The 25345-nt window shown below is 40.3% G+C and overlaps 3 protein-coding genes and 1 long non-coding RNA gene across 10 annotated transcripts; 2 read left to right on the top strand and 2 right to left on the bottom strand.

Moving 5' to 3' along the window:
• Window positions 1-245: 245 nt before the first annotated feature.
• Window positions 246-5822, top strand: bend7 (BEN domain containing 7). 2 transcript variants are annotated; one of them, XM_044192908.1, is made up of 10 exons: window positions 246-928; window positions 1426-1503; window positions 1589-1942; window positions 2248-2364; window positions 2461-2813; window positions 3387-3494; window positions 3683-3800; window positions 3903-4016; window positions 4277-4318; window positions 4852-5822. In XM_044192908.1, exons 1-10 carry the CDS (start codon window positions 865-867, stop codon window positions 4908-4910), a joined length of 1407 nt encoding a protein of 468 aa, XP_044048843.1. In that variant the 5' UTR covers window positions 246-864; the 3' UTR covers window positions 4911-5822. The 2 variants fall into 2 exon arrangements, with proteins under 2 accessions (XP_044048843.1, XP_044048842.1); XM_044192907.1 differs by having other exon boundaries at window positions 2245-2364.
• On the bottom strand, window positions 2290-4265 carry LOC122874697. The gene is made up of 3 exons (XR_006377656.1): window positions 4213-4265; window positions 2503-2649; window positions 2290-2393 (listed from the first exon to the last, which is right to left on the bottom strand). It is a non-coding gene; the product is annotated as an uncharacterized LOC122874697 (long non-coding RNA).
• A 337-nt stretch (window positions 5823-6159) lies between the features above and the next one.
• Window positions 6160-17268, top strand: sephs1 (selenophosphate synthetase 1). Of its 4 annotated transcripts, none has more exons than XM_044192910.1 (10): window positions 6160-6236; window positions 8413-8535; window positions 8665-8761; window positions 9341-9444; window positions 9631-9738; window positions 11273-11427; window positions 11558-11648; window positions 11746-11845; window positions 13529-13741; window positions 15994-17268. In XM_044192910.1, exons 2-10 carry the CDS (start codon window positions 8440-8442, stop codon window positions 16206-16208), a joined length of 1179 nt encoding a protein of 392 aa, XP_044048845.1. In that variant the 5' UTR covers window positions 6160-6236; window positions 8413-8439; the 3' UTR covers window positions 16209-17268. The 4 variants fall into 4 exon arrangements, with proteins under 4 accessions (XP_044048845.1, XP_044048844.1, XP_044048846.1 ...); XM_044192909.1 differs by lacking the exon at window positions 6160-6236 and adding an exon at window positions 6386-6486; XM_044192911.1 differs by lacking the exon at window positions 6160-6236 and adding an exon at window positions 6539-6563.
• Window positions 17269-17613: 345 nt separating this feature from the next.
• cpt1b (carnitine palmitoyltransferase 1B (muscle)) lies at window positions 17614-25298 on the bottom strand. 3 transcript variants are annotated; one of them, XM_044192898.1, is made up of 19 exons: window positions 25118-25297; window positions 23726-23868; window positions 23369-23508; window positions 23000-23171; window positions 22686-22787; window positions 21870-22007; window positions 21707-21784; window positions 21332-21439; window positions 21003-21087; window positions 20481-20676; window positions 20203-20388; window positions 19986-20091; window positions 19783-19899; window positions 19507-19671; window positions 19255-19389; window positions 18627-18779; window positions 18376-18489; window positions 18169-18261; window positions 17614-18042 (listed from the first exon to the last, which is right to left on the bottom strand). In XM_044192898.1, exons 2-19 carry the CDS (start codon window positions 23864-23866, stop codon window positions 17908-17910), a joined length of 2364 nt encoding a protein of 787 aa, XP_044048833.1. In that variant the 5' UTR covers window positions 23867-23868; window positions 25118-25297; the 3' UTR covers window positions 17614-17907. The 3 variants fall into 3 exon arrangements, with proteins under 3 accessions (XP_044048833.1, XP_044048835.1, XP_044048834.1); XM_044192900.1 differs by lacking the exon at window positions 21332-21439 and having other exon boundaries at window positions 25118-25298; XM_044192899.1 differs by lacking the exon at window positions 22686-22787 and having other exon boundaries at window positions 25118-25298.
• Window positions 25299-25345: the final 47 nt, after the last annotated feature.

The raw sequence follows: 25345 nt of genomic DNA, 5'->3' as shown, positions 1-25345 counted from the left end.
GAAGGAAATGATGGAAAAAGTGAGCTTATCTGGCCTCCACTTTGCATTCAATACTACCTCCTGTTTTCTGCCAGAGACTCAGAATTTATCCAGTTGCCTGAAGTGAGGTCATGACTGGAGAGAGAGAAAATTCACCCTTTGATGCACTCCATCAGCTTCAGATAGGTATGGATATCCACCACATGCCTAAAGAAAGCGGATTTATACAAGTCCTGCCTGCCATGAGAGATGATATTTTGTTCTAACAAATTACAAACATTAACACAACTGAACAACCCACTCACCAATGCGTTTCAGTCTGCTACTCGCTCCAGTCAAACATTGGAGGTGGTCATTGAATTGTTTTTTTAAATCTAGAAAATCAGGCGCTCTAACAACAATAAAGTCACTACTAACAGAATTCATGTGATAATAATTTGAGAATCCAGAAAAAAAAAGTTTATGCTTGCGCTCTCATTGCTTTTGTTCAAATGCCAGTCCATTGTCTGGACACTACAGTAGCAAATGTCTGACTCGACCTTTTAGATGAGAACATACCATCAGGTGGCGCAAAGGGATATGTGACGAATTTTTAATATTAAAGTCATTAATTTATTTACATGGCGAGAGGGAAGAACCAGCATCATGTTGGGAACGGGAATACATCATACAATAGCATTTATCAGCTCCATTTAAGATCAGCACGGTGAAAATCCGTGGATGACAGGATCTATAGCACAGCCTGAGGAGAAATTTAACTGATTAATAAGGAGGACGGACAGTGATTCCGCTGAGTGTATCCTAGTCATTGATTTCGTCTTTCTGAAGAGCGATTTTCGACTGCACGACTTGCTGTATATACTATAGACTATATTCCCCCTGAAGATGCAGTTTGGGGAACGGAAGAGGAGAAGGAAGTCACAGAGCTTTAAACTGGTCACGGATGAAGGTAGGCTGCTGAATGAATGCAAGACCTTGCAAGACGCGCGTCTGTGTCTGGGTGTTTGTCTGGCGCTGTGTGCCAACAGAGACGACTCTGTAAACAAAAGCGATGGCCACGACAATGCCCATAGTCTGTGCCTCGGTTTTAACCAACAACAGCTAACTCTATGATTCAAGTATTACATGTGGAAAACCTTCCTGGGAATCAGTCTCAACATATATTCAAAAATAAATTAAGTAAACGAATATGAAAATATGAACACATGTTGCGCATTCTGAACATACAACATGCAGCTGAAATTGTTTACTTTTTTTAGGAGCCGTAAGCTCTAGGCCACCTCTCTTGCCTACACTACTCATACCACCTACAGGTGGTGGTGGTGGTGGTGGGGGTTGACATCACAGTTCCTATCAGCCTGCACAAGCTTCATCTTTACATCTTTAATTTCATTACAGCTATACTGTAACTATTCCACAACGAAACCTTGCTGTTTTTTTCCGCAGCTTTTGACCCTTCATATATGATGAATTCCAGCTGTAAAGATGCCAATGGAGAGACTGAGGCTGCTGCTGTGCCTGATGGTATGTGCCACTGTAAGGATTAATTTCTATGATATGTCATGGCAGATCTCACTAATTATACCGACACCCATCTCTCTCAACTTAGTTTGGGTCAGGGACGAGGGGATGGAGATCAAGAGGCAAATCACAGGAATGATGAGGCTTCTGAGTGATAAGACCGGCAGGGTATATCAGCGTGTGGGAACAGAGCAGGACAGCTTAACAAAGGAGCCCCAGGATAGGCATCTGACCTGGGTACATCAGCTTGCACCTTCATCTCTTGTATCAGAGGAGCACCAGAGCAACAGCTGGAACTCCGCAGGGGACCCAGGGCCTTCACCTTCATCCATATCCACCCCCATCCCCAACGGTCCAGGCTGTGGCCAGTACAGCACCCGCTCCAAAGCCATGAGGATCCTCAACAATACCAAGGATCTGATCAAAGTGAATGAAGCTAACGGTACGGTACACCAAAGCATGAAAATCAACTTTCATTTCCTTAAAAAAATTATGCTGATAGAATAGAGAGGAGATGCTGAACACCAGACAGGCGTTTTGTTATAGAGGGACAAACACTATATTGAGGTATTTTTGTGTAAGGCAGACACTTGTTTATCCATACAAGACAGTCAAACACTCATGCACCCATATACATACTTTGTTATCAGAGACATGGCAAGAAAGCACATTGCACCAGTATGAGTGTTGGATGTTGAATGTTGGAGTAGACAATCACTAACCAACGCACTCCTGACTTTCCAGCAGATGTAGTCCTTCCTGCTGTACCAGAAACCTCCTGCTGCATGTGTAACTGTAAGGGCACCTTGCAGGCTATTTTGCAGGAACTGCGTGCCATGAGGAGGCTAATGCAGACTCAAAAAGGTCAGTGGATGAACACAAACACTCACACACTGTGAGAGAGTGAGAAAGAGAGAGAGAGAAAGAGAGAAAATATAATGTGTTACTGTCTTTTTCTAGCATCCTTGGAAAGACAGGAACAGGCGGCATCACCATGCCAACCTCGTCTTGGTCCAGGCCCCGCTCCTCGCTGTAGGCCCCGCAAGAGGAGGCCGATCTATAAAGTGACACCAGTGACTGTGTCTAGTACCAGAAGCGCTGCTCTTACCCCCCTGGAGGCATCACCACTTATAGCTGCACCTGCGGAATCTGGAAAGAGGGAGGAATGTGAGAAAGAGCAAGACTCATCTACACCCAACAGTCAGCGTGTCTCCTCTGAGGTTTCTGTGCTGCCACCTCAGAATAATCCAGTAACTGTGAACAACACACATAATCCTCTCCTGAACCAACTAAGGGAACCTCAGTCGTTAGAGGTAAGCTCCATGTTAGTGTACATGAATTAGTTAGTGTACCTCTAATTGATTATTTGAGCATACTGCACTCTCTCCCAGTAGAACGTTTTTAGATGTGTTTATTTACTGTATTTACACTTAGAAGAAATTCTATTTTAACTCAACCTAAAATGCATCTGAAAAATCATAGAATTTGCAGGTGGAAATACACGTGTTGAATTCATCTAACTAAATAATGCTGCCTTAATTTTTCTTTCAGATTTTTTATTAAAATACAGAACTACATAAATTGTTTCTATTTCTATTATAAAAAGTTCTCTCCTTAGCATCTCTCTTTACCATGTTTGACTCCATTTAAGAAATTTAAAATCCATGAGCTTTATGTGCATATATTAAAAGCTGTTGCCAAGTGATGCTATGCTGCTAAGGAGGACATTTGTGTCTCTTGACCTCTTAGGAACTCAAATCATAATTTTTGGAAAGTACGAGATATCAAGTTTTGTGTGATCATCCTCATGCTTTATTTGACAATAATGCTAATAATGCAATTTTCCTATAATACTTCACACTATGTGTTATTTGATTCTTTTTCAGTCTGAGGTGCGTCTTGCAGAGGATCATGATGTGTATATCTCAAAAGCTCAGCTAGACTCCATTCTGGTCAACTATACACGCTCTGGCAGCCTGCTGTTCCGGAAACTGGTGCACATCTATACGTTTTTAAGAGCCGATTCCTCTGTCCTTTGATTGTAGCTAACTTTGCAGTCATGTGGCATCACTGGTTACTTACATTTAATTAAAAACACAAACATCTAATCATTTACTTCAATAATAAGCTAAGGTCACTAAAGGCTCAGCAAAGTTTTAACATGGAGCTACTATGTGTTCAGGTGTGTGCCTTCTTTGACGATGCTACCCTGGCTAACTCCTTACCAAATGGTAAAAGGAAGAGAGGGCTCAATGATAACCGTAAGGGCTTGGACCAGAACATTGTGGGTGCCATTAAAGGTAGGGGAGAGAAAGAAACAAAAGATTGAATCAGTCTCTTTGTACAATAACGACACAGTATTTTTGAGGAAACATTAATATAGTTGTGTGAACTGTGTCCAGTGTTTACAGAGAAATACTGCACTGAACACAGAATAGAGAAGTTACCCGGGCCACGAGACTGGGTTCAGATCCTTCAAGATCAGATCAAACTTGCCCGGAGGAGGCTGAAACGAGGTACTGATACAGAGTCTGCTGCTAAGTCCACCCCCCACCCCTCCATTGTCTTTAACTGAAGTAGCTTATACTGTATACTTATATTTCATCTTGTATCCTTCTTTAACCACTAAATAAGGGTTTTGTGAGCATGTAATGTATAATGTATTATTATTAAGCAGTAAGTTTGCTAGTATAAGTCAATTGCAAAGTTTACCAGTCAAAGAGGAGACCTTCTGTGGACGTGTCAGTTTAACCTTGTTCTTCCTTTGGCTCCTCAGATGCTGCAGAAGCAGAAGAAGTCTTAAATGGACCTTCCACAAGTATGAAGCTCATATTAAAATGTTCATACATACAGGCAGCTAACACGCACACACACACGCTATCCTACCCATTAATTCAGTTGTCTTCTTTTATCTTTCTGTATCTGCACCTTTCCCCTTGTATCAGTACTACATCCTACAACATCTTTCCATCAGTCCCCCTCTGAACCCACAATGTCTTTACCTCTCACCACTTCACTGTCACAACACACACACACACGCACTCACTCATTGGCTCATATGTCTTTGTCATGCTGTCGCTGTGACATTTGACATTCTCACGCAGCTTTCCAAAATGTCAGCTAATTATCTTCACAACATGCACCATATCAGTTCATTCACCTCTCTATTTCATTCTCGCTGTCACAAAAGCATTTCTCAGTTTTTTCTTCTTCAAGGAAAGCTATGAGACCCCATGAAAAATCCACCTAATGTGTGAACACAGTTCTCTTTACATGCACACACAAATGCGTTGAGGCTTTTTTGGCAGTGATATTTAAAATTTTAACATTATTGTCTTCCTTCCTTTATAGGCTGCAACTATAACAAGCTTGCAAGTGTGGAGGGGACAGTGGTGAACATGACTGGTTGATTCAAGGGCTGCCACAATGGCCTTACAGCAGATTTGTTGATTGTCTTCATTACTTCTCTAACTTGATGCATTTTGCCACTTTAGATATTTCCTTTGCAGTTGTAATCTGCTCTGTGTTATGGATGTAAAGGGAAAAAAACAATGGAACCAAATGAAGAAGGAGCCTGCTTAATGATATCCTCTCTCTCTCTTTCTCTCTCTCTTTCTCTCTCTCTCTCTCTCTCTCTCTCTCACACACACACACACACACACACGCACACACACAGACACATACACAGACTGCACCTTTTGTGGTCCTTAAGACTTTTCAATGGACACATACTGGGATCTGGAATTTTGTGCCAATAGACACTGAACTAAACAGTGGTTAAAAAATGTCAGGTCATTTTCATGTTTAAAAGGGACTTACTGTTTACATTATAGGCTACAGCTTTAAAAGCATGCTTGCCTAGTTCTCATATGTCAATACTAGGATGAGTCACAAGTCTAAAATGAGACAAAGTACTGTAACAGTATAGCATTCATATATTTTGCACAAATTACTTTTTACGGGAAGTTGTCCATCGTGGATTGTGCCTTTTAAGTGACCAGTACTTCAGTGGGTGTAATGTGCAGTACAGCATCCACCTCAGCTACAAATATTACATCCAAAAGTAAATATCTGATGTATTTTTGGCAAATTTTGCTAATTAAAAATAGATTGATAGGCTACATCTGGCTGACAATATCAAAATATACAGTATTCTATGAATAGTTGTTTCGTTTCATTATTAGAATCTCTAGGTTATGCATAACCAGTGCTATTGTTGTTAATATTGTGATGTAATCACAGCATTTTTCTTTCCTTTCTGTTCACTGTGCATATGAAATGAATAGTTGTTTCCACCATTAAATATGGTTTCTTGACATTGATTTTGTTTTGTGTTGTTTTTTTTTTATATGCTAGACAGTAGTACAATTAACAACATTATAAATTAGAAAAAGGCTTCATATTGCTGGATTTCTTCCTGAAACATTCTTGAGGCCGAAATAATAATAAACATAGTACTGTTCTAATGTAACAAAGCACTGTAACAAAATATTTGTTGCAGCATTGAAATAATTCTATCAAAAGATAAGTTCACAAATGCAAGTTTATAAACCTCAGTCTTTGTTAAGTACTCACACACCTACTCAGAATATGTTATGTTGTTCTAGGTGCATTTGGAGGGAAAACAGTAAATTAAAGGTACACTCCATTGTAGAGATTTTGTTGCCAGACTTCACAGCTCATTAAAGGGGATGTTAAAGCCGCCACTGTGCAGGCAGAGGACCCTTTGAGATCTCGTGAGTTTCCTCTTCGTATTGTAAACCATATATTGTTTTATGAAGATGAATCGTGGTCGGATACGTAATTTCGTTAAAATATATTCAATTGTACGTGATAGCTTAAATATTTTGTCGTCTAGTTCTGAGTTACAAGACAAACAAGCCTCACTTTTCGTCAGGCTTTCTCGTAGGACGCCCGATTCTAGCCCCAATGCATTCTGGTGCCGTCCCCGCTCTTCTGTCGAGATCCACCGCTAACGTGAAGCTGGTAAGGATAAACTGGGCAGAGCAATTAAAGGGGAAATGTTGCAAGAATATAACTCCGCGTTGGTGCTAAAATCGCATGTAGGGCAATTGTAAACACTTATATTGCACCATATCATTACAAAGTATACACAAGTAGCATGTTTAGCGCTGTTTTATTGATATGAACTCTGATGTTGCACACATCGCATGGCGTGGGACAGGAAAGGGTTAATTTTTTCCGCCGCCGACATTTTTGTTCGGCGCTCTACGGCAACTTTTTAACTTACATGTGCAACGAGCTGGCGCTATGTGTCACAACTGTGTATTACATTTAGGCTGTAGCCTGCACAGTGTGTGTTTTTTAAATGTATTACAGCTAGCAATCTCGGACAACCTCGGTTCTTTGTTGCACAGAGCTGCTTATGCACATCACCTCATGCATGGATCGGCGTTTGCGAGCAAGAGCTAGCATGGAAACGAAACTGCACTTTTAGCAAAACAAACACAAACGTGAAAGATGTAGCTGTCACTATCAGTACACGTGTCTCAAAGTTGAGCGCCCAGTAGTTTATAATGTAGTGTACATCACACCGAATAGACAGAGTTTACCTCTGGTCAGCACCAATATGTTTAGCCAGTACCTAAGGGTTGAATGAACTTCGCAGCATTTCGTCTCTTGAACGCTCCCACAGTGTACTGACTAACAGAGGCCCCTTCAGCAACTTAGGGTTGTTTAAACAACATAATGGGGTTATAAGTAGCCGATAACCCGACTGGCTTCTCTAACTGGTGGCCAAGTGTCATTAATTTATTTAGCTGAACCTAAATATATTAAAGTCGGTTAGTTAATCAGTTTTATGTTGCCAGTGGTGTGTGTATGTGGCACAGAGGTGTTCATTTTAGAGTCTTGTAATTTGTAACAGTTGAATAGTGTGTTTTTTCCATTTTTTTCTTACTAAACTGACAGAATCTAATAAATCTTGTGCCTGAAAATGAAAATACACATTGATTGATTGTTTTATTCTTAATATATACAATATCACTGCCATTTATTTTACCTGGAACATACATACATCTGGATAATCTAATGCAGACCAATGCAATAGATGTACAAAAATACTACACCTGTGAATTGTTAATTTAATGTAGAGATAGTTTCAGAGAGGTGCTGATTTAATTCTGGTCATGTTTGTAGCTGTAACTTGTGGTGTTGGGTTGCTTTGGTAAAGTGCACCTCATATTTTGTCTACAAAACATTGTTACTTACTGTTATTAAATGCTGATTCAGCTCTGTAGATATTTCCACCACTGGGACAAAAGATGACGAGCTGAAACGATTGGTCAATTTATCGATTAGTTGATCCACAGAAAATTGATCTTGAACTATTTCGTGAATCAATTAATTGTTCAAATCATTTCCCGTTTCCAGCTTCTCATTTGTGCTCATTTGCTGCTTTTCTCTGTTTTTATATAAATGTAAACAATAATAAGCTGAATATCTTTTAGGTTTTTGGACTGTTAGTCAGACAATACAAGAAACATTTAAAGGTGTTAGCAAGTGCTTTTATGGAATTTTAACAGCTATTTTTCAGTATTTTCTGATATTTTATAGACTAAACAATTCATTGATTAATCAAGAATGTAACTGGCAGTTTAACTGATAATGTAAATAATTGTTAGTTGCATCCCTAAATGTGACTACAGAGTTAAATCAACTGCTCTCTGAAACAGGATTTTTTGAAGTGCTTTTGCTTCAGATTGTATAGATTTGTATGTTTATCATGATTCACTTGAACTGACGCACAAAGAAGCACATTTGTGAATAATCTGAGAGGGCATTATGGTGAATGAGATGAGTTTTTTTTTTATTATTTAAAGAAGTGACATCCAAACAGTGTTTCTAATCACCAGTTTCATTGTTCTTTCCTGGTCATTGATGTGGTTCTAGTGGTGAGGGCCCAGAGTTTCTTCAGACATGTCCGTGAGGGAGTCCTTTAACCCCGAAAGCTATGAGCTGGACAAGAACTTCAGGCTCACACGCTTTGCTGAGCTCAAGGGCACAGGCTGCAAGGTTGGCTCTCCTTATCAAAATCTGCCTTGGATGCATTATTGTCTTTTTTATAGCTATACAAATGAATAAGTATTCAGCCAGATAAGCAATATGATGTGTGAAAATGGTGGTTATTTTCTTCGGTCACAGGTGCCCCAAGATGTGTTACAGAAGCTGCTAGAAACTCTACAGGAGAACCACTATCAAGAGGATGAACAGTTCCTGGGGGCAGTTATGCCTCGATTAGGTAATTATGATCTTATTGCACTATAATAACAAATAACCTAAAGGGACAGTTCACCCCCAAATCAAAAATACATATTTTTCCTCTTACCTGTAGTGCTATTTATCCATCTAGATTGTTTTGGTGTGAGTTGCCGAGTTTTGGACATATTGGTTGAAACCAGTTTTGTGGCTGCATTGAAGACATAGTTATTTCATATAGAACTCTTCCACACCAGTGACAGAGTCCTGTTGTATTATATGTAAGCCCCAAATGACCTGACAATGTTGACTGCGATTTAGTGAGGGTTCTTGCATCAGGGAAGCAAGAAATACATCAGGGTACAAAAGATGAAATTGCTTTAAAAGTATTAAGTAACACCTGACCCTCAGTTCTGAAATGGACACTCTACTAGTGTATACACACTAAAATTAGAGTAATTTGATGATTTCCCTCTCCATTAAAGCCCACCAGTCAAATTCTGCTCAACCTGAAGCTGTCTGACTTTCTTTAGTTACGGTTTTGTTTGTACAGTACCATATCACACATACATCAACAGAACATAAACCTCTTCAAAATATCACAGGTCTTTTATTTTTAAAGGCATAGGCATGGACACCTGTGTGATCCCCCTCAGACATGGAGGCCTTTCTCTGGTCCAGACAACAGATTACATCTACCCCATTGTGGATGACCCCTACATGATGGTATGGATCTCCTCTTTTATGGTCATTACTTTTTGCCCCAATGTGGTCCTATTATTATACATACATGTGACAAATGGAAGGATGTCACTGTTATAATTCTTTGTTCGTCTGTATTATTGGGTCTGATGTAGGCCTACTTTACACACCCCTTTTATGTGCTTTAATGTCAGTATTTCTATTTTGTAGGGAAGAATTGCTTGTGCCAATGTTCTAAGTGACCTTTATGCCATGGGAGTGACAGAGTGTGATAACATGTTGATGCTTCTGGGAGTCAGCAATAAAATGTCAGAGAAGGTAAGAGGCATGTCAGTTGCTGCGTTCACTTTTGGATCTTGTGTCTGGCAAATAACTGCAAAGAACCAATTGTGTTGATGACAGAACAAACCAAATAGAACTCATAAAGGTTTCTGAGAATCAAAATTAAAAAACATGTTACGAAACAGTTATGAACACTATAAGGAACAGTGTTAAGAAAGATATTATTAGTGTTATTAGAATCAGAAATACTTTATTGATCCCCGTAGGGAAACTCTTTGTTAAAGTAGCTTGCCTTACGTCAGTGCACACAGGAGAAAGTACTAGAAAACGATATGATACACTATAAACACTATAAACAGGTCAGAAAATAAATAAGTATCCTGTCGGTATAAGTATAAGATAAACTAAGTGTCGAGTACCAAGTGGGTTTACTGGTTGATGATGAAAGTACAGTATAAAATACAGTGTCACCACATATGTAATAAGTAATAGTAATAATAAGCGGAGGTGCATGTACTGTCGAGAGTAATAGAGGTATATGATATCAATACAATAAATAAGAAAAACTAACATGGGAAAACTAATATTGCACGGGAGTAGTACACCGAATATTGCACAATTATTAATAATGAATTATGGCGGAGATGTAATGCTCAATGTCCAGTTTAGTTACCTAGGGTCAAACAGACTAACCCTTAGAGGGAGGAGTTAAATAGTTTGATGGCCACAGGCAGGAATGACTTCCTGTGGTGCTTTTTGGTGGGATGAGTCTTCCGCTGAAGGTGCTCCTTTGCTTACCAGCACGTCATGGAGTGGGGTGGGAGACACTGTCCAAGATGCCGTGTAGTTTGGCCAGCATCCTCCTCTCTGACACCACCGCCAGAGAGTCCAGCTCCACCCCCACAATGTCACTGGCCTTACGGGTCAGTTTATTTAGTCTGTTAGCGTCCGCTACCCTCAACCTGCTGCCCCAGCATGCAGGATAGCACTGGCCACCACAGACTCATAGAACATCTTCAGCGTTGTCCGGCAGATGTTGAAGGACCTCAGCCTCCTCAGAAAATAGAGGTGGCTCTGGCCCTTCCTGTAAACAGCTTGAGTGTTCTTGGTCCAGTCCAGTTTGTTATCCAAGTGTACTCCCAGGTACTTGTAGTCCTCCACAATGTCCACACTGACCCCCTGGATGGAAACCGGGGTCACTGGTGCCTTGGCCCTCCGTAGATCCACAACCAGCTCCTTAGACTTTGTCGCATTGAGCTGCAGATGGTTCTGCTCACACCATGAGATAAAGTTTCCCACCACAGCCCTGTACTCAGTCTCATCACCACCGCTGATACATCCCACCACAGCAGAGTCATCAGAAAACTTCTGAAGGTGGCAGGACTCTGTGTGGTAGCTGAAGTCTGTGGTGTAGATGGTGAAGAGGAAGGGAGAGAGGACAGTCCCCTGAGGGGCCCCAGTGTTGCTAACCACGCTGTCTGACACACAGTGCTGCAGGCGCACATGTTTATTAGTAGTAATATTACGTTGTGATGCCTGTCTCTGCTCTGAATGTCCTGGGTCTTTACAGGAGAGAGACAAAGTCATGCCACTGATCATCCAGGGATTCAAGGATGCATCGGAGGAGGCAGGCACATCTGTAACAGGAGGACAGACGGTGCTCAACCCCTGGGTGGTGATGGGAGGAGTTGCTACAACAGTCTGCCAGCCCAACGAATTTATCATGTGGGAATGAGTTCCTACTACCTATTTCCTTACTTATGCTGTTTGTGCTATTCACACCTTCTTCAGAAAAAAATATCATTTTGTTGTAATGCCAAAAAATCCTGATGATGCCATGTTTGACATTTCTCAGGCCAGACAATGCAGTGCCAGGAGACGTGTTGGTGTTGACCAAGCCACTTGGAACACAAGTGGCCGTTGCAGTTCACCAGTGGCTAGATATTGTAAGTCTGCGTGCTGATTTGTGAATAATTTTGTCTGGGTTTTTAGGATACACACTAATGCCATTGGCTGTATATGTTTGTTTTTTTAATCTCTCAGCCTGAGAAGTGGAACAAGATCAAGCTAGTGGTAACCCAGGAAGATGTAGAGCTGGCCTACCATGAAGCCATGATGAACATGGCTCGGCTCAACAGGACAGGTAAAACAGCTATGAATGTGTCCAAATAATTTATTTGCAGTCATGACTGCCTTACACTTTTTTATTTTTGATTATTGTCAGTATTTTTCCATTAAATAAACATGTCAAGTTGAGCAAAGCTACATCAGCTGTTGGGGAGAAAAAAAGTGTAAACAGCAGCATCCTCTGCGGCAGCTCAGAATCAGAATCAGAAATACTTTATTGATCCCCGAGAGGAAACTCTTTCGTTACAGCTGCTCACTATCACGTCAATGCACACAGTAATAGAAGTACTAAGCAAATTAAAATATAATACGCTATAATACAGATACATACATAAGATAAATTAAGTACAAAGTGGATGTAAGTATAAAAGCTAAAATAAGTCTAAGTACCAAAGTGGATTTAGAGGTTGATAAGTATGTACGGTATAATACAATGTAATAATATAAGTAATAGTGCAATGATAATGAGTACTATCAAGTTAAGTGTAGCTTATTAAGATGATTATGAGACGGTGGATATTGCACAGCAGTAATAGAAGTATGAATAAATATCAATAAATAGGGAATTTTAAACTGAAAACAGAGTATATTGCACAGCAGTATTAACACAGAATATTGCACAATGATGTCAAGTATTGCAGTGATGTTAATGATCAATGTCCAGTTTAATGACTTAGGGTCATATAGACTACCTTAGAGGGAGGAGTTAAAGAGTTTGATGGCCACAGGCAGGAATGACTTCCTGTGGTGCGTTTTGGGGGGATGAGTCTTCCGCTGAAGGTGCTCCTTTGTTTGACCAGCACGTCATGGAGTGGGGTGGGAGATACTGTCCAAGATGGCATGTAGTTTGGCCAGCATCCTCCTCTCTGACACCACCGCCAGAGAGTCCAGCTCCACCCCCACAATGTCACTGGCCTTACAGATCAGTTTGTTGAGTCTGTTAGCGTCCGCTACCCTCAACCTGCTGCCCCAGCATGCAACAGCATACAGGATAGCACTGGCCATCACAGACTCATAAAACATCCTCAGAAAATAGAGGCGCCTCTGGCCCTTCCTGTACAGAGCTTGAGTGTTCTTAGCCCAGTCCAGTTTATTGTCCATGTGTACTCCCAGGTATTTGTAATCCTCTACAATGTCCACACTGACCCCCTGGATGGAAACCGGGGTCACCGGTGCTACAACCAGCTCCTTAGACTTTGTCGCATTGAGCTGCAGATGGTTCTGCTCACACCATGAGACAAAGTTATCCACCACAGCCCTGTACTCAGTCTCATCACCACCGCTGATACTTCCCACCACAGCAGAGTCATCAGAGCTACAGCTAGGCTGTATTGCACCCTCTGTGGCTAAGTAGCTTTTGCTAATAATTTAAATGTTAGAAATCATCTCAAATAACAGACCCTGTCACACAGATGCACAGAAATATTTCTTCCAAGTGTTTCATGGGTACACATGTTCGATTTAGTGTTTTTATTTATTTTCTTGGATTAGATTGTTCTCTTATTCATTTATTAAGAGCTTAATGAGGATTAATGCTTGAATTTCAATATCTGTTATCATAATGGTTATTTGTTTGCGTTCAAAATGGCACACGTTTGAAAACAGTTGTGTGCATCCCTTATCAACCAATTAATCATCTAAAAGCCCTTCTAAGTCTCTTTGTCTCTCTCTCTCTTTCTCTCTCTGTCTTCCCATGTAGCGGCTGGTCTCATGCACACCTTCAATGCTCACGCAGCCACTGACATCACAGGGTTTGGCATCCTTGGCCACGCTCAGACGTTGGCACGACAACAACGAAGTGAGGTATCATTTGTCATCCACAATCTCCCGGTGCTTGCCAAGATGGCCGCCGTGTCCAAGGCCTGTGGGAACATGTTTGGACTCATGCACGGCACCTGCCCTGAAACATCAGGTGTGTGTGTATACATGGCTCTGTTGTTTTCTTTCTTCCCTAACCATTGTTTATTTTGAATGTACAGTATATGGCATCTAGAGTGAGCCTCATAAAGTGCTTTACAGGTCAATAAAAACAAATAACAAAATGCCCAATATACCAAAACATTAATGAAAGGCTGTACTATGGTCTGGGGGCCACAACAACAAAGATTCAGTCACCCTTGGTTTGGTTTTACAAAAGACCCTTGCTGGAGCATTCTCAATCTGGTTTCTCTAGTGATAATTTGAGGCTGTTTATACCTGGCATTAACATGCGTCTTGGGTGATCCGATCACAAGTGGACAGTTGCAAGTACGTCAGTTTAGACTTGGCATTAGAATGGTCCCCACTTGCGTCTCGAGTGACCGCTTGTCCTCGGATCTCACTTTCCCACTAGCCTATATATGTAAACAAACACGTACATCATTTCCGTTTGCAAATATCAAATGCATTGTTGTTTTTAACCTGATGAATTTACTGTTTATCAGACCACAAATGTGACAAGGAAAAATGAGGCCTCACTGATTACTGTACAAAAACACAACTTTATAATTTTATTCACTGATTTTGGTGAAACTGGGTCACATTTTATGGAGAAAATATTTTCTGGTTTTCCCTCTGACGTCCTCTGGCTGCTCTACCTCGACTCTCTGTGATTTACGGAGTTTCCTGATGGACAGATAGCTTTACTTGTTGCTAAAGTAACCGCTAGCTGCACGGCTAATTGTAGCTGTAAGCTTTGACAATCACCAAACCAGAGTTGGTGATTGTTGGAACAATGGAAAGACAAACCAAGACGGTTTTGGTGAGTTTTATTTCGTTTCTGTCGAGTTTAAATGAAGTTTGTTTTACGATGATCTGCGAGGTAAAATTACTGCATTTGTCAATCTAGTCTGGTGGCTTTGAGGAGAGCAATATAACTGCTAATTCTAAACAAAAAGGATCTTACTCTTTAACAAAAAGGTCTATCTCTGTATGGTCCTTTCCGTAATGTTGTCAGAAACTTAGAATAACAATCGGAGCCTGTCAGTGGAAATAAATAAGCACTTTTAGTGGCCATAAATTGACGGTGCATTATTGCCCACAAGGATTACATAGCAGCTGAACAGCTACAATTAGCCGTGCAGCTAGCGGTTACTTTAGCAACAAGTAAAGCTATCTGTCCATCAGGAAACACTGTAAATCACAGAGTTGAGACAGAGCAATCGGAGACTGCCTGTTGTTGTGGCTTCTTCTTGTTGTTTCGCACTTGATGCTGTTGGTGCGTGAATGAGTACATACTTCCGTTTGCGCAGAGGATGTCAGTTGAGTAGGCGGTCCTTCAATATGGCCCAGGACACATTCGCGTACACACTGTTAAAAGAATGTGGCAATATGCGGCCCAGACCACCTCCTAATGTGGTCTGAGCGATCGGATCTCAATGCTTCCTCAATGCATCTTGGGTGCATTCACACCTGTACTTAGAGCTGTCCACTTGTGATCAGATCACCCAAGATGCATGTCATTGCCAGGTGTAAACAGCCTTTGTTTGGGTGTATGTGTAACTAAGAGTTCTAATTGGGACAAGATGAGTGTGAATAACTTTACAACATGGTGAGAGACATCAGGCCATAATTGTGAAATATTTTAAGTAGGAAAAAGCAAGAATCTCATAGTAATTTTTGCTAATTACGAGTCCTGAGAATATGACTTAGTATAGGTTAAAGTTGGTCTGAGGCTCATTTGTACATTTGATGCTATGCTCTTAGATCTGATAATGACATCAGGTTTTTTGTTGTTATTTGTTTTTTCTGGGTCAAGCAAACTGTTGTAATACAGCCAACTTGTATAAATGGTTTGGTTTGAGGGAAAGGCACAACTGTGTAACAATGCTAAGAAAAAAACTAAAACTACTAATGATCTGTCTAAGTGGGAACAAGCCTGGACCAAGACTTAAAGCCTGAGAGACACAACAGGAAAGAGGAGCCCAAAAAGACAAATATATCCCTACAGAGACTTAATAATATCAGTCAGAAAGATAGGATGAGACCCACCGCACTACAGCCCATAATAATCTAATGCCACCTGGGCCTTGTGCCTTAGGACAACAATAATGTGCTCAGCATCAGTATCAAAGGCAGCACGTAGATCTAGTAGTAAGAGAACTGAGCACTCCCCAACATCACTACACATTAAACAAAACGTCTTTTGACACCCTTGTGACTGACCAAATCTCCTTTTCTTTATAGGAGGCCTTCTTATCTGTCTGCCTCGGGAGCAGGCTGCTCGCTTCTGTGCCGAGATTAAATCCCCAAAATACGGCGAGGGCCACCAAGCGTGGATCATCGGGATTGTAGAGAAAGGAAACCGCACTGCTCGCATTATTGACAAACCACGGATCATAGAGGTGGCACCACAAGCAGCCACGCAGAATGTCAACCCAACTCCTGGTGCAACTTCTTAATCCTTCTTTGATGCACCATAGACCGGAACCCAAAAGCTCTGCTGAGTGATTTTAAACACATAAACTATAAAACCATCCTAGAGTGTTGAAATATATACACAGAATAGTATGTACACAGAAAAGACTGGGTTGGCGTGCATCTACATGAAAAACAGCCCCACACAGTGGCCCAAAGGCATGTCATCACCCAGTGGACCTGCAGTATTCCCATGATAAAATTTGTTAAGAAATAGAGCATACTTAAAATCCATTTGCCTTTCGTGTCTGTCGTATTCTGTTGTGTTAAATGTGGTGGTGATGATGATGAAGACAATAATCTGATACTGTTGATTCATTTTGAATCTTAGGAAGTCTGGTGTCTGTTGCCTCTTTGGGTCTTTTAAAATTGCTCTCATCAAGCAAGTGGACCGTGTGATGGCAATTTTGTTTGTCCATTCACTTTGTACAGTTATAAACCCTAGTTTTAGTTCATTGCTGTAACTGATGCCTTGAAAGAAACTGAGTGTGACCAGAATGGTTTGTTTTTTATTACTTTGACTTTTTGTATTGTCCCCACCTAAACTAATAAATATTCAAATAGAAGATGGTTTGTTTTTGCCGGCTACCTGGGAGCTGCACTCATGCGAATAAACTAAATTGAATGTGACATTATCTGCTTACATCATAAAACTGCTGATTTATTTGTTTACTTAACTATTGATGCGGTTCCATCCTGCATTGACCTGAAGTCATAGATCAATTGTGGTTTAAAGTCATAGCTAAGAAGAAATCTGTGCAACTGTAAAAAGCATTCTGGGTTGTTGACAACAAGCACTCTAATCAGTGAGCTTGTTGCCTTTGTTGAAGGTGCATTTAGTTTAGCTCTCTGAATGTTACTGCAAGATGTGCTGAGAGCAGTCTGACTTACTGTTATGAAGCTTCCAGCTGGTCAAAGTCCAGATCATTTTTCTTTATCCTAATAGCCAGGATTAATCTGGAAGACCTCTGTAAATGTTCATATGGATATCAGAACAAGATATGACCTCCACCCCACATCTTAAAATAAACTTCTCTTTTAAGAGGGTGTTTTTCTGTGTCTGTTTTTGATGCATTAAAAGCATTTGAATAATCATTTAAATGTGTAAAGAATGGAAAATGATTATCAGCAAAGTTACCAATATTAATTAATTTCTAATGATTCGTATGTCTACATTTGATCAATTGCACAAAAGCAGCTGATGGTGCACTATATATAGTCGATATCGATATATAATGATCTTTAATCAAAAATGACAAACACCTTAAAATGGACAGAAAATTCACAAATACTGGCATGTAACAAAGAATTTATATTTTCAAACATAGTACTGAATTCTTTAAGCAGATATATTTACAATTTTCATATGCACAAACCATAGACGAAATATAAAGATTATATTTAGATTTATTACATTAGATTTATATACAGTCTATGGCATAAACTGACAAGTTTCAAGTTTGGAGAAACAACCATTGAAAAAAAGTATTGTATAAATAGTAATAAATTAGAGTAACAACTGTTCATATTGTCTGTCAGAGTGGAATGACCAGCTCTTATAATGTGACCTACCAGAAAAGCAAAAAGATCATAAATGTAACCTGTCAACAAAACATTGGGTTTTTTTTGTATGAATGAAGCATGACAAAGAGCCAAATGCAGCATACCATCCCACAGTGTCTGTTATATGTGTTTTTTCCCATTTTCCAGGTGTACATGCTTTGCATTCTCCACCATCTTCTTATCATTTTCAGACTTGAAAAGTGCTTGGATATCAAGCATGGCCTTCCAAATGTGCTGACCAAACCGGTATGAGTCCTGCAGGTCACACAGAAAAGCAATAACACACACACACACACACACACACACACACACACACAGTATTGACTTTTGAAAGATAGAGATGGACCTATAAAATGCATTGCTCTCATTTTGTGCTCTTACGGTGTCAGGGCTGGAGAACTTGCTGGAGATGTGGAATGTGATGAGGTTTTCCCCAACAATTATATAAGACACACCGTAACCATCATCAGCCACCTGCGGGTAGACAAGAGATGCTGTAATATTACTGTACAAAACCCTCCCAAATCAGGATGACAGGGTGAAATGTTGTGACTGTGCACATCCCTAAAATAAAACAATTCAACTCACTGGGCCAAATCCACCACCAGCACCCACATATTTCGGGAACTTGTTGATGTCAACTAAATTGAGCTGCTGCTGTGGAGTCTGGCTGGTAGACAGCTTCCAGGGCTCTGAAAGCACCTAGAAGCAAAGACATTGAATGTTGTATGGAAAAGGGCACATAAGAAAGGAGAAAGGTTGTGATAGGTCGGTTAAGGGAAAAATGTGAATCAGTAACCAATAAAATTATAGAGATGAAAGATGATTATAGTTCTTACCTTCTTAAGAAATGGCGAGTCAACACCAAGGTATTTGGACACTATGTAGAGACAGAAGAGGTGACGGTCGATACCAGAACCAGTCATGGCCAGACGATACATGTTTTGATGCTTATCTGCTGCCTTCCGAAATAGGGCAAGTCTCTGGACATTCTGATCACAAAAACAACCGGCACAAAGTTGACATTGACATAATATCACAATGACCTTATTTCTGACATGAGTGTCAATTTAATCCTGCCAGAACATCAGGGAGTTCAGAGTCCAAGGCACTGACATGCAGAGACACATTGCCTCTAGGTCTTGGTGACCAAGGCCTAAACACAACAAAGTGACCTCTCAAAATGTAACCTTTAATACTTACAGCAAGTCTGTACATACACACCATGCCACTGATTGTAAAATTTGTGAGCCTGATAACACGCACACATTTGACACCAGATATTTCCAAAGTCCAATTATTCTGCAAAAAATTATAATTATTTATTCCAGTAGAGGATTTTAATGTCTTCAACCCCGCTGGACCCACCTGTGAATCCACTACTAAAAATGCATATTTAACAGACTTCTGTGGTTTTATTTTGTGTTTTCCTGATTTATTTTAAGTATTTTTGTGTGTTCTGCTTACTGTTGCATCTGCATCCTCCATGGCTCTGACAAATGCAACAGCCTCCGAAGTGCAGGAGCGTACCGTCTCTGTCCGACCGTCTCTGAACATACGAGTCATTGATGACTCGTATGTCAGACAGAAAACTCCCTGGTCCTATAAAGCAGACGGTTTAAAGTAATTTAGTGATGGTGGATGATACAATTAAACATTCAAAAGGTAATAATGTGAGTAATGTCATTCCAGAGACAGGACAAATGATGGCAGCCCTACCCTGTACTGTGCCAGCTGCAGGGCCAGCTGAATAAAGGCATCGGGGCTGGTCTTGCACTTCTTGATCAGTCCTTTCCCAAACTCAGTGAACAGACAGCCGTGGAAGTCCACGTCATCAGCTATCTGCTTGGCTGATAGGTATGAAGTCTCAATGACGTCTTGGCACTAAGAGAGGGGAAAACAAAAAGAAATCCTGATTCATTTTGTGATTTGTAATGCCATTGAATGCAAATCAAATAGGTCATTGGCAATAAATGATGTAAGGCTCTACTGTACCTCCTTTGGAATCTGCCACTGTAGTCGAGTGGGATGAGGCAGGCCTTTGTTCACATCCCCTTTACAGTGTCCTTCCTCTGTGTAGCCAAGTTGGAAGCAGTCTGTTGCAAGGACATACTACACACACAGAAAATGACGGCTGATGATATCTGAAAACTTTGAATCATTGTTTTGAGCACACATTTTCAGCACACATTTTATACCTCCCACATATGTCCCACAATTGGTGCATCAGCCCAAGAATGTTCAGCATTTACACCCATTTTTCCATTTGGATAAGAGATCAAGGTGACAGACTTGTCAAACCACCTGTGAAAAAAGAAAGAACAAAGTTATTGTTTTTTTAGGGAAACAAACCACTAAAAGTCTAACCAGTGCTGCAGCCAAAAGCAGAGACCTTCCCTTTACTTCTTTGCCTACCTGTCATAACATTTTCCGTGAAGCAGGGACTTGGCGTAACTGTCAAGGGAACCGGTCTTTGCAGGATCATAACCCTGTGGCTTGTCATCTAGTGCCAGGAAGAAGGCAGCTGACTCAATGGCGTCCAGTGACACTTTGTTTACTCCCTGGCTGAAATATTTAATCCGAGCCTGAGCCCATGGAAGTCTAGAAGGGGATGTCAAAGTAAAACTATTTTACATCTTCTTTTTCGTGTGTATGTTTATATGTGTCCTGTGCATGTGTGTGTGATTGTATACCTGTTTCCTGCAGTCAGGGCAGCTAATTTGAGTTCTCCTGGCTGGGGTTCTGATGTATCATTGAGGATCCTTTGAAACTGTGTCTCAAGTTCACTGGGTGAGAGGTGGCGCCCTCCAGTGTACAGCCACACTTGGAAGAGACGGCCCTTGTGGTAAACAACCAGGTGCTTACGGTCAGTCAGGTGCTGCACAATATCTGCAGGGAAGGGCCAGTAAGAAAAGGAAGGGCGTTTGGACAAAGGACGAAGTAAGGGGAAAGGTCCAGATAACTAATCTCAAAGATAAAATGTTGAATATTATTAGAAGACTAACCACTTAGGAACCAGCATAACCCTTTTGTACAAACAGACGGATGAATGCTCCCCTTTAGCCCATATACCTAATCCTGACATACCTCAATTAGTGATGTCAAAGCAGGTATTTAAATTTTAAGTTTCAACCCAGGACAGCAGGAGCTGTCTACCCTATGCGTCTGAGTGTTGTTTTACCCTTTAAACTGTGCAGACCTAAGCAGTTGCTTACCTGTTTCAATCCCAGGGATGCGGGTGGTGTTAAAGATCCTCTCCATCTGAGTGGAACACATAGGAACGGTCCCCACAGCCCTCAGCTGATAAGAAGAAATAAAATAAATCATCACTAAGTTTAACCTAGTTGGGAAAGAAAATTAATAGATTTAAAGAAGCAGAAAAATTGAATTTTTATGCTTCGGCTAGAGAGAAGACAAAGAGTAGAAAATGAGAAGAATGAGAGATAGGAAAAGAAGTATATATGGTTTTACAGTGGGTAGGTTACAACCTAATTGGGTGACTAGGGTTAGAGAAGAGTGGTAGTAAAGTCATGGCAAGCATTACAGGGGCATGTTCACCACGTTCCAGCTTGCGTCTGTACTGCAGCATGGCATGAACCACGTTCCCTGCCCGTGCAGCCTGTCGGTGTGTTGGAGTCACGTACAAGAGGTCCTTTGCATAAATACATTCACCACACAGAGAAAGCAGAGTGAGTCTATTAACTCACAAAAATAGACATTTATTCAAAATATTATCTCGGTTACTGGCAAGTTTCAAGAATTAAAGGAATTTTTGTTTGTTTAGTACTTCTCATAAAATATATCAGTGTTATGTAGTCTTTTCCCGCCTTTTAATGTATAATTTCTGTATTGGTATAATTTTACAAAGAACATTACTAATGCACTCCACTGCTATACCAAGCCAATAAGTCTATCTTACCATTATATAGAAGTTACTGTTCACCATGATAGGACTCCTGCTCCTGAGGTAGATGTACTCCTCCCACCAGTCACTTACCTAGAGAAGATTATTAACACTGTATAACATTACAACTCAATTGAATTTGATTTCCAGTGTTGTATCACTTGTAAACACTACTCACATAATTTGTTGCCCACCAGGATTTCAAGATTAGGTATCTCTGCAGCTGGGCTGCTTTGGAATCTTTAAAGTCATTGGCCAAAATCTCCATTTGGTTGTACTGTTCACTGTCTAGCAGAGGAAGGACTGACTCAAGGTACTGTTGGAAAAACATAGTGTGTGTTGTCAGGACAAAGGAGCAGTATATGTAGAAACACAGCAGATATAATAGAGCAGCTAATAGAAAGACATCCAGCACATGTGCATCTAAGGGGACATGGCAGATTTCTATGTACTACTGTACTATTGTGTCTTTCACAGGGCACAGGAAGGCAGCTAGAACAGTAGTGGTTAGAAAAAAAGGCTTAGTTAATGTGCGATATGGGTTTAAATGTAGGTGTAAAAGTTATAAATGGCAGTTTGAAATTATCAAGGGATAACATGACAAATATTAATGTTTAGATGTCAGGTTACACTTTATAACATTGAAATATAGTTCTGGTATATGAGTTTCTGTAAGTGTGGTTAGAAGCTGACATACATATCTAGACAATGCTTGACTACCATCTACCAGTCTGGCTACCTTCTACCCATGCAGGTCAGGTATTTTCCCAGTCCACAGCTTGAAATGTTTGAAGAATTTCATAACTAACTTATCAAACTAACTTATCAAAGTGCACAAGAGTTTGTTTTTTTCAACCAAAATACCAAAACCCCACATATAGTTAAAAATTATGCATTTAGTGTGTTTCCATGTCATTCATTTAAAAAAAACTAATGGACCACATTCAGTAGTGTGTTTGCAGTCATGGAAAGTCAGTGCTGTATCATTACAAACCCTGTGAATTGTATCATCCACACTGGGCACAGGGAGCCTGGGTAAGGAGGCCTGGAAACTGTAGAGCAGCGGTCTGCGCCCAGAGAACATCTTCACAAGGCTCTGATAACAAACAACACCCCAACATCATACACATACAGTATACGAGATGAACCTTTATAACAGATTCTAACGAGAATCAACCATAGCCTCCGCACTGAGTGAGCGACATGAAGATTAAATGGACAGTGTACGGGCATCCAGACAATTTAATGGCACACGTAGCACAATTAAAGATTTAGACAGAGTGAGTGAAGACAGAAGGACAAACGCACCAGCCACACTTTTGTTGACGTGCTCATTTTTCCATGGGATTCAAAAATCCATCCATGGTAGGAGAGTAGAGCTTTGAGAATGTATCTCAAGAGGTAGATGAGGAACAGCCACAGTCCAGTGGCAAACATGATGGCACTCAGCACCGCTCGAGACTGCACTGACATGTAGTCTCTGCTCAGAAAAGACAAAAGCTTTTGTCAACAATAGGGTAACATATGAAATCAAAAAGAAAAATGCAGAATAACTTTGTTTTTAGATAGCTGACTTACTGCAATGTCCGTCTAAGCAAACAAAAAGGTCCAGTAGAATACTTAAAAACTGAAACACAACAAGGAAAGACATAATACTAGCTGCAGCAGATTTCTGACCTGTGTGGTAGGTTTTCCTTGATTGTGTCAATCATTCCTAGAGATGGGTCTATGTGGATGTACAAGGAACTCATTATTGCAATCACAACTATCAGCCAACTGGACGGACTGGCAGGATAGACTCCAGCCAATACACCATTCTGTGAATAAAAAGCAACAAGATTCAATATTAACACAGGATTAATCTTCATCATCTATGTTCTGTTTAGATAATGTGAAAGAAAATGCACAGCTATTGAAAATACCTTTATAGATCTTAAATGCTATACTTGAAAGCTTGTTTGTGAACTTACTGATTGACTCCACATTTTTCAACACTGACAACCAAAGCTAGATCTAAAGTGTTGGCTATTGTACCTTGAATTGAATGGCTCGCTTCTTCCATGCTGTCACTCCTGACAGGTAGATGTTTTTGATGACCTCTTGGCTCAGTTTAAGGTCCAAACCATCTGGGCGCACGGTGAACTGGAAGCCCACCGCCTGATGTGCCTCAGCCATCTCTGAATAATACAACCATGGAAATCAAAGGGGGGCTTTTTGAGTCATCAGGTTTCTGACTGGAAATAATGACTATAATATAAATATTAAAAAAGAATAAAAAGTTCAGTGGGAGATGTGGGTCCTGATAAAAAGTATACTGAAAACTGTTTTGCAATTTGAAATATTGACAACTGTTTACCTTCTCCATATGTTTCAATGTAAAGTTTATATTGTCAATAAGTATTTCAGAATTTTAGATTCTGAAATGAAAAATAAATAGGTCTATTTTCAGGTCAATCAACTTTTAAGTCATTTGAGGTCTTCTATGCTTTTAATGTCATCTATGTCATAATCTTGCTTTTGTGTCAGCTCTGGATGCTAATTCTCCCAATGTCCATATTCCATATCTTGTATTATTTAAAGATCAGATAGCACACTCTTATTCCTATCAATTCCCCATGGGAAAAAATCTGCTGCAAAGACCCAAAGTTCCATTGAGCCATGCACAGTTATAGAATCCTTTGGTATTATATTCACTTTACTAATCATAACATTTTCATAAAGAGTAACAGACTCTCACAGATCTGACTCAGAGCTGGGACACTATTTGAAGGAAAGTTGCACTGTTTGTCTGAGGTGTTTGCACATGATGTGATAGGGAAGGCCACTGGGATTCTCAGATGTCAGCATGAAAAGATAAATGTAATATAAAGTTGGAAGAGTGCAGTCATTGCCTTTTAAATGCAACAGCCTTGTGAAATTCTAAATTAAAATATTTGGAGTTCACAAACCACTCCATGTAATTGTCAGGGTGACAGTTCTAGGATTTCTTTTTCCATGTCATATGACTGAACAGTCACCAAGTGGGACAAAGTTCAATGGCCAGATATAGCAGTGCACCGGCTGAGCATGTGCGCAGACCTCAGATGGGCATGAAAATATAAACACAGAATACAACCAACAGATGAAAACCCAGCAGTCAGCATTCATTTTTACTAAACAACTGAACAAAGACGAAACGTTTATTTTTTCAGCACTTGACTGTGTCATTGAACCTCCCCACAATGATTTTCACCTGATTGTTTTTTACATACAAGGCTTAACACATGGAAAACAACACACTAAAAGATGTCAATAATTTTGAATTTTCCCCATAAGCTGTTATACTCTGTACTGCAATTAAAACAGTTTACACTACTATCAACCAGAAAAACCTCTGCAGCTAACACAACTACATGCAGAACTGAACAAGACTTACAAATACTTTACCTTTGTTAGAACAGATTCAGTATAATCCACTCAGGCAGAACAAAGCTGTGACTTTGATTTGTGTCAGCGAGGCAGTGAAATTCCTCTGTACTCAGGCTTGTATGCGCTGTGTGACTCTAGTGCCCTTGATGTGGCTTTCCTCAGGTAGTGAGATCAGAGCTGTCTTTTCATGTGCTTTCCAACCCTCTCTCTATCCCCCTTCCTCAACACCACTCTCTCTCTCTCTCC

The sequence above is a fragment of the Siniperca chuatsi genome, linkage group LG4 (assembly GCF_020085105.1).
Source record: "Siniperca chuatsi isolate FFG_IHB_CAS linkage group LG4, ASM2008510v1, whole genome shotgun sequence".
Classification (NCBI taxonomy): domain Eukaryota; kingdom Metazoa; phylum Chordata; class Actinopteri; order Centrarchiformes; family Sinipercidae; genus Siniperca; species Siniperca chuatsi.
This window is presented reverse-complemented; position numbering and strand designations above follow the sequence as displayed.

Coding starts and splice junctions, on each gene's coding strand:
- sephs1 (XM_044192910.1), top strand. CDS start 8,440: ATGTCCGTGAGGGAGTCCTTTAACCCCGAAAGCTATGAGCTGGACAAG. Junction 9,445..9,630: donor TGGATGACCCCTACATGATG/GTATGGATCTCC, acceptor TCTATTTTGTAG/GGAAGAATTGCTTGTGCCAA. Junction 11,649..11,745: donor TTCACCAGTGGCTAGATATT/GTAAGTCTGCGT, acceptor TTAATCTCTCAG/CCTGAGAAGTGGAACAAGAT.
- bend7 (XM_044192907.1), top strand. CDS start 865: ATGCAGTTTGGGGAACGGAAGAGGAGAAGGAAGTCACAGAGCTTTAAA. Junction 1,504..1,588: donor GGCTGCTGCTGTGCCTGATG/GTATGTGCCACT, acceptor CTCTCAACTTAG/TTTGGGTCAGGGACGAGGGG. Junction 3,495..3,682: donor GCCTGCTGTTCCGGAAACTG/GTGCACATCTAT, acceptor CTATGTGTTCAG/GTGTGTGCCTTCTTTGACGA.
- cpt1b (XM_044192898.1), bottom strand. CDS start 23,866: ATGGCTGAGGCACATCAGGCGGTGGGCTTCCAGTTCACCGTGCGCCCA. Junction 23,172..23,368: donor AAGGAAAACCTACCACACAG/GTCAGAAATCTG, acceptor TTTTCTGAGCAG/AGACTACATGTCAGTGCAGT. Junction 20,389..20,480: donor GCCCTGACTGCAGGAAACAG/GTATACAATCAC, acceptor ATCCCCTTCTAG/ACTTCCATGGGCTCAGGCTC.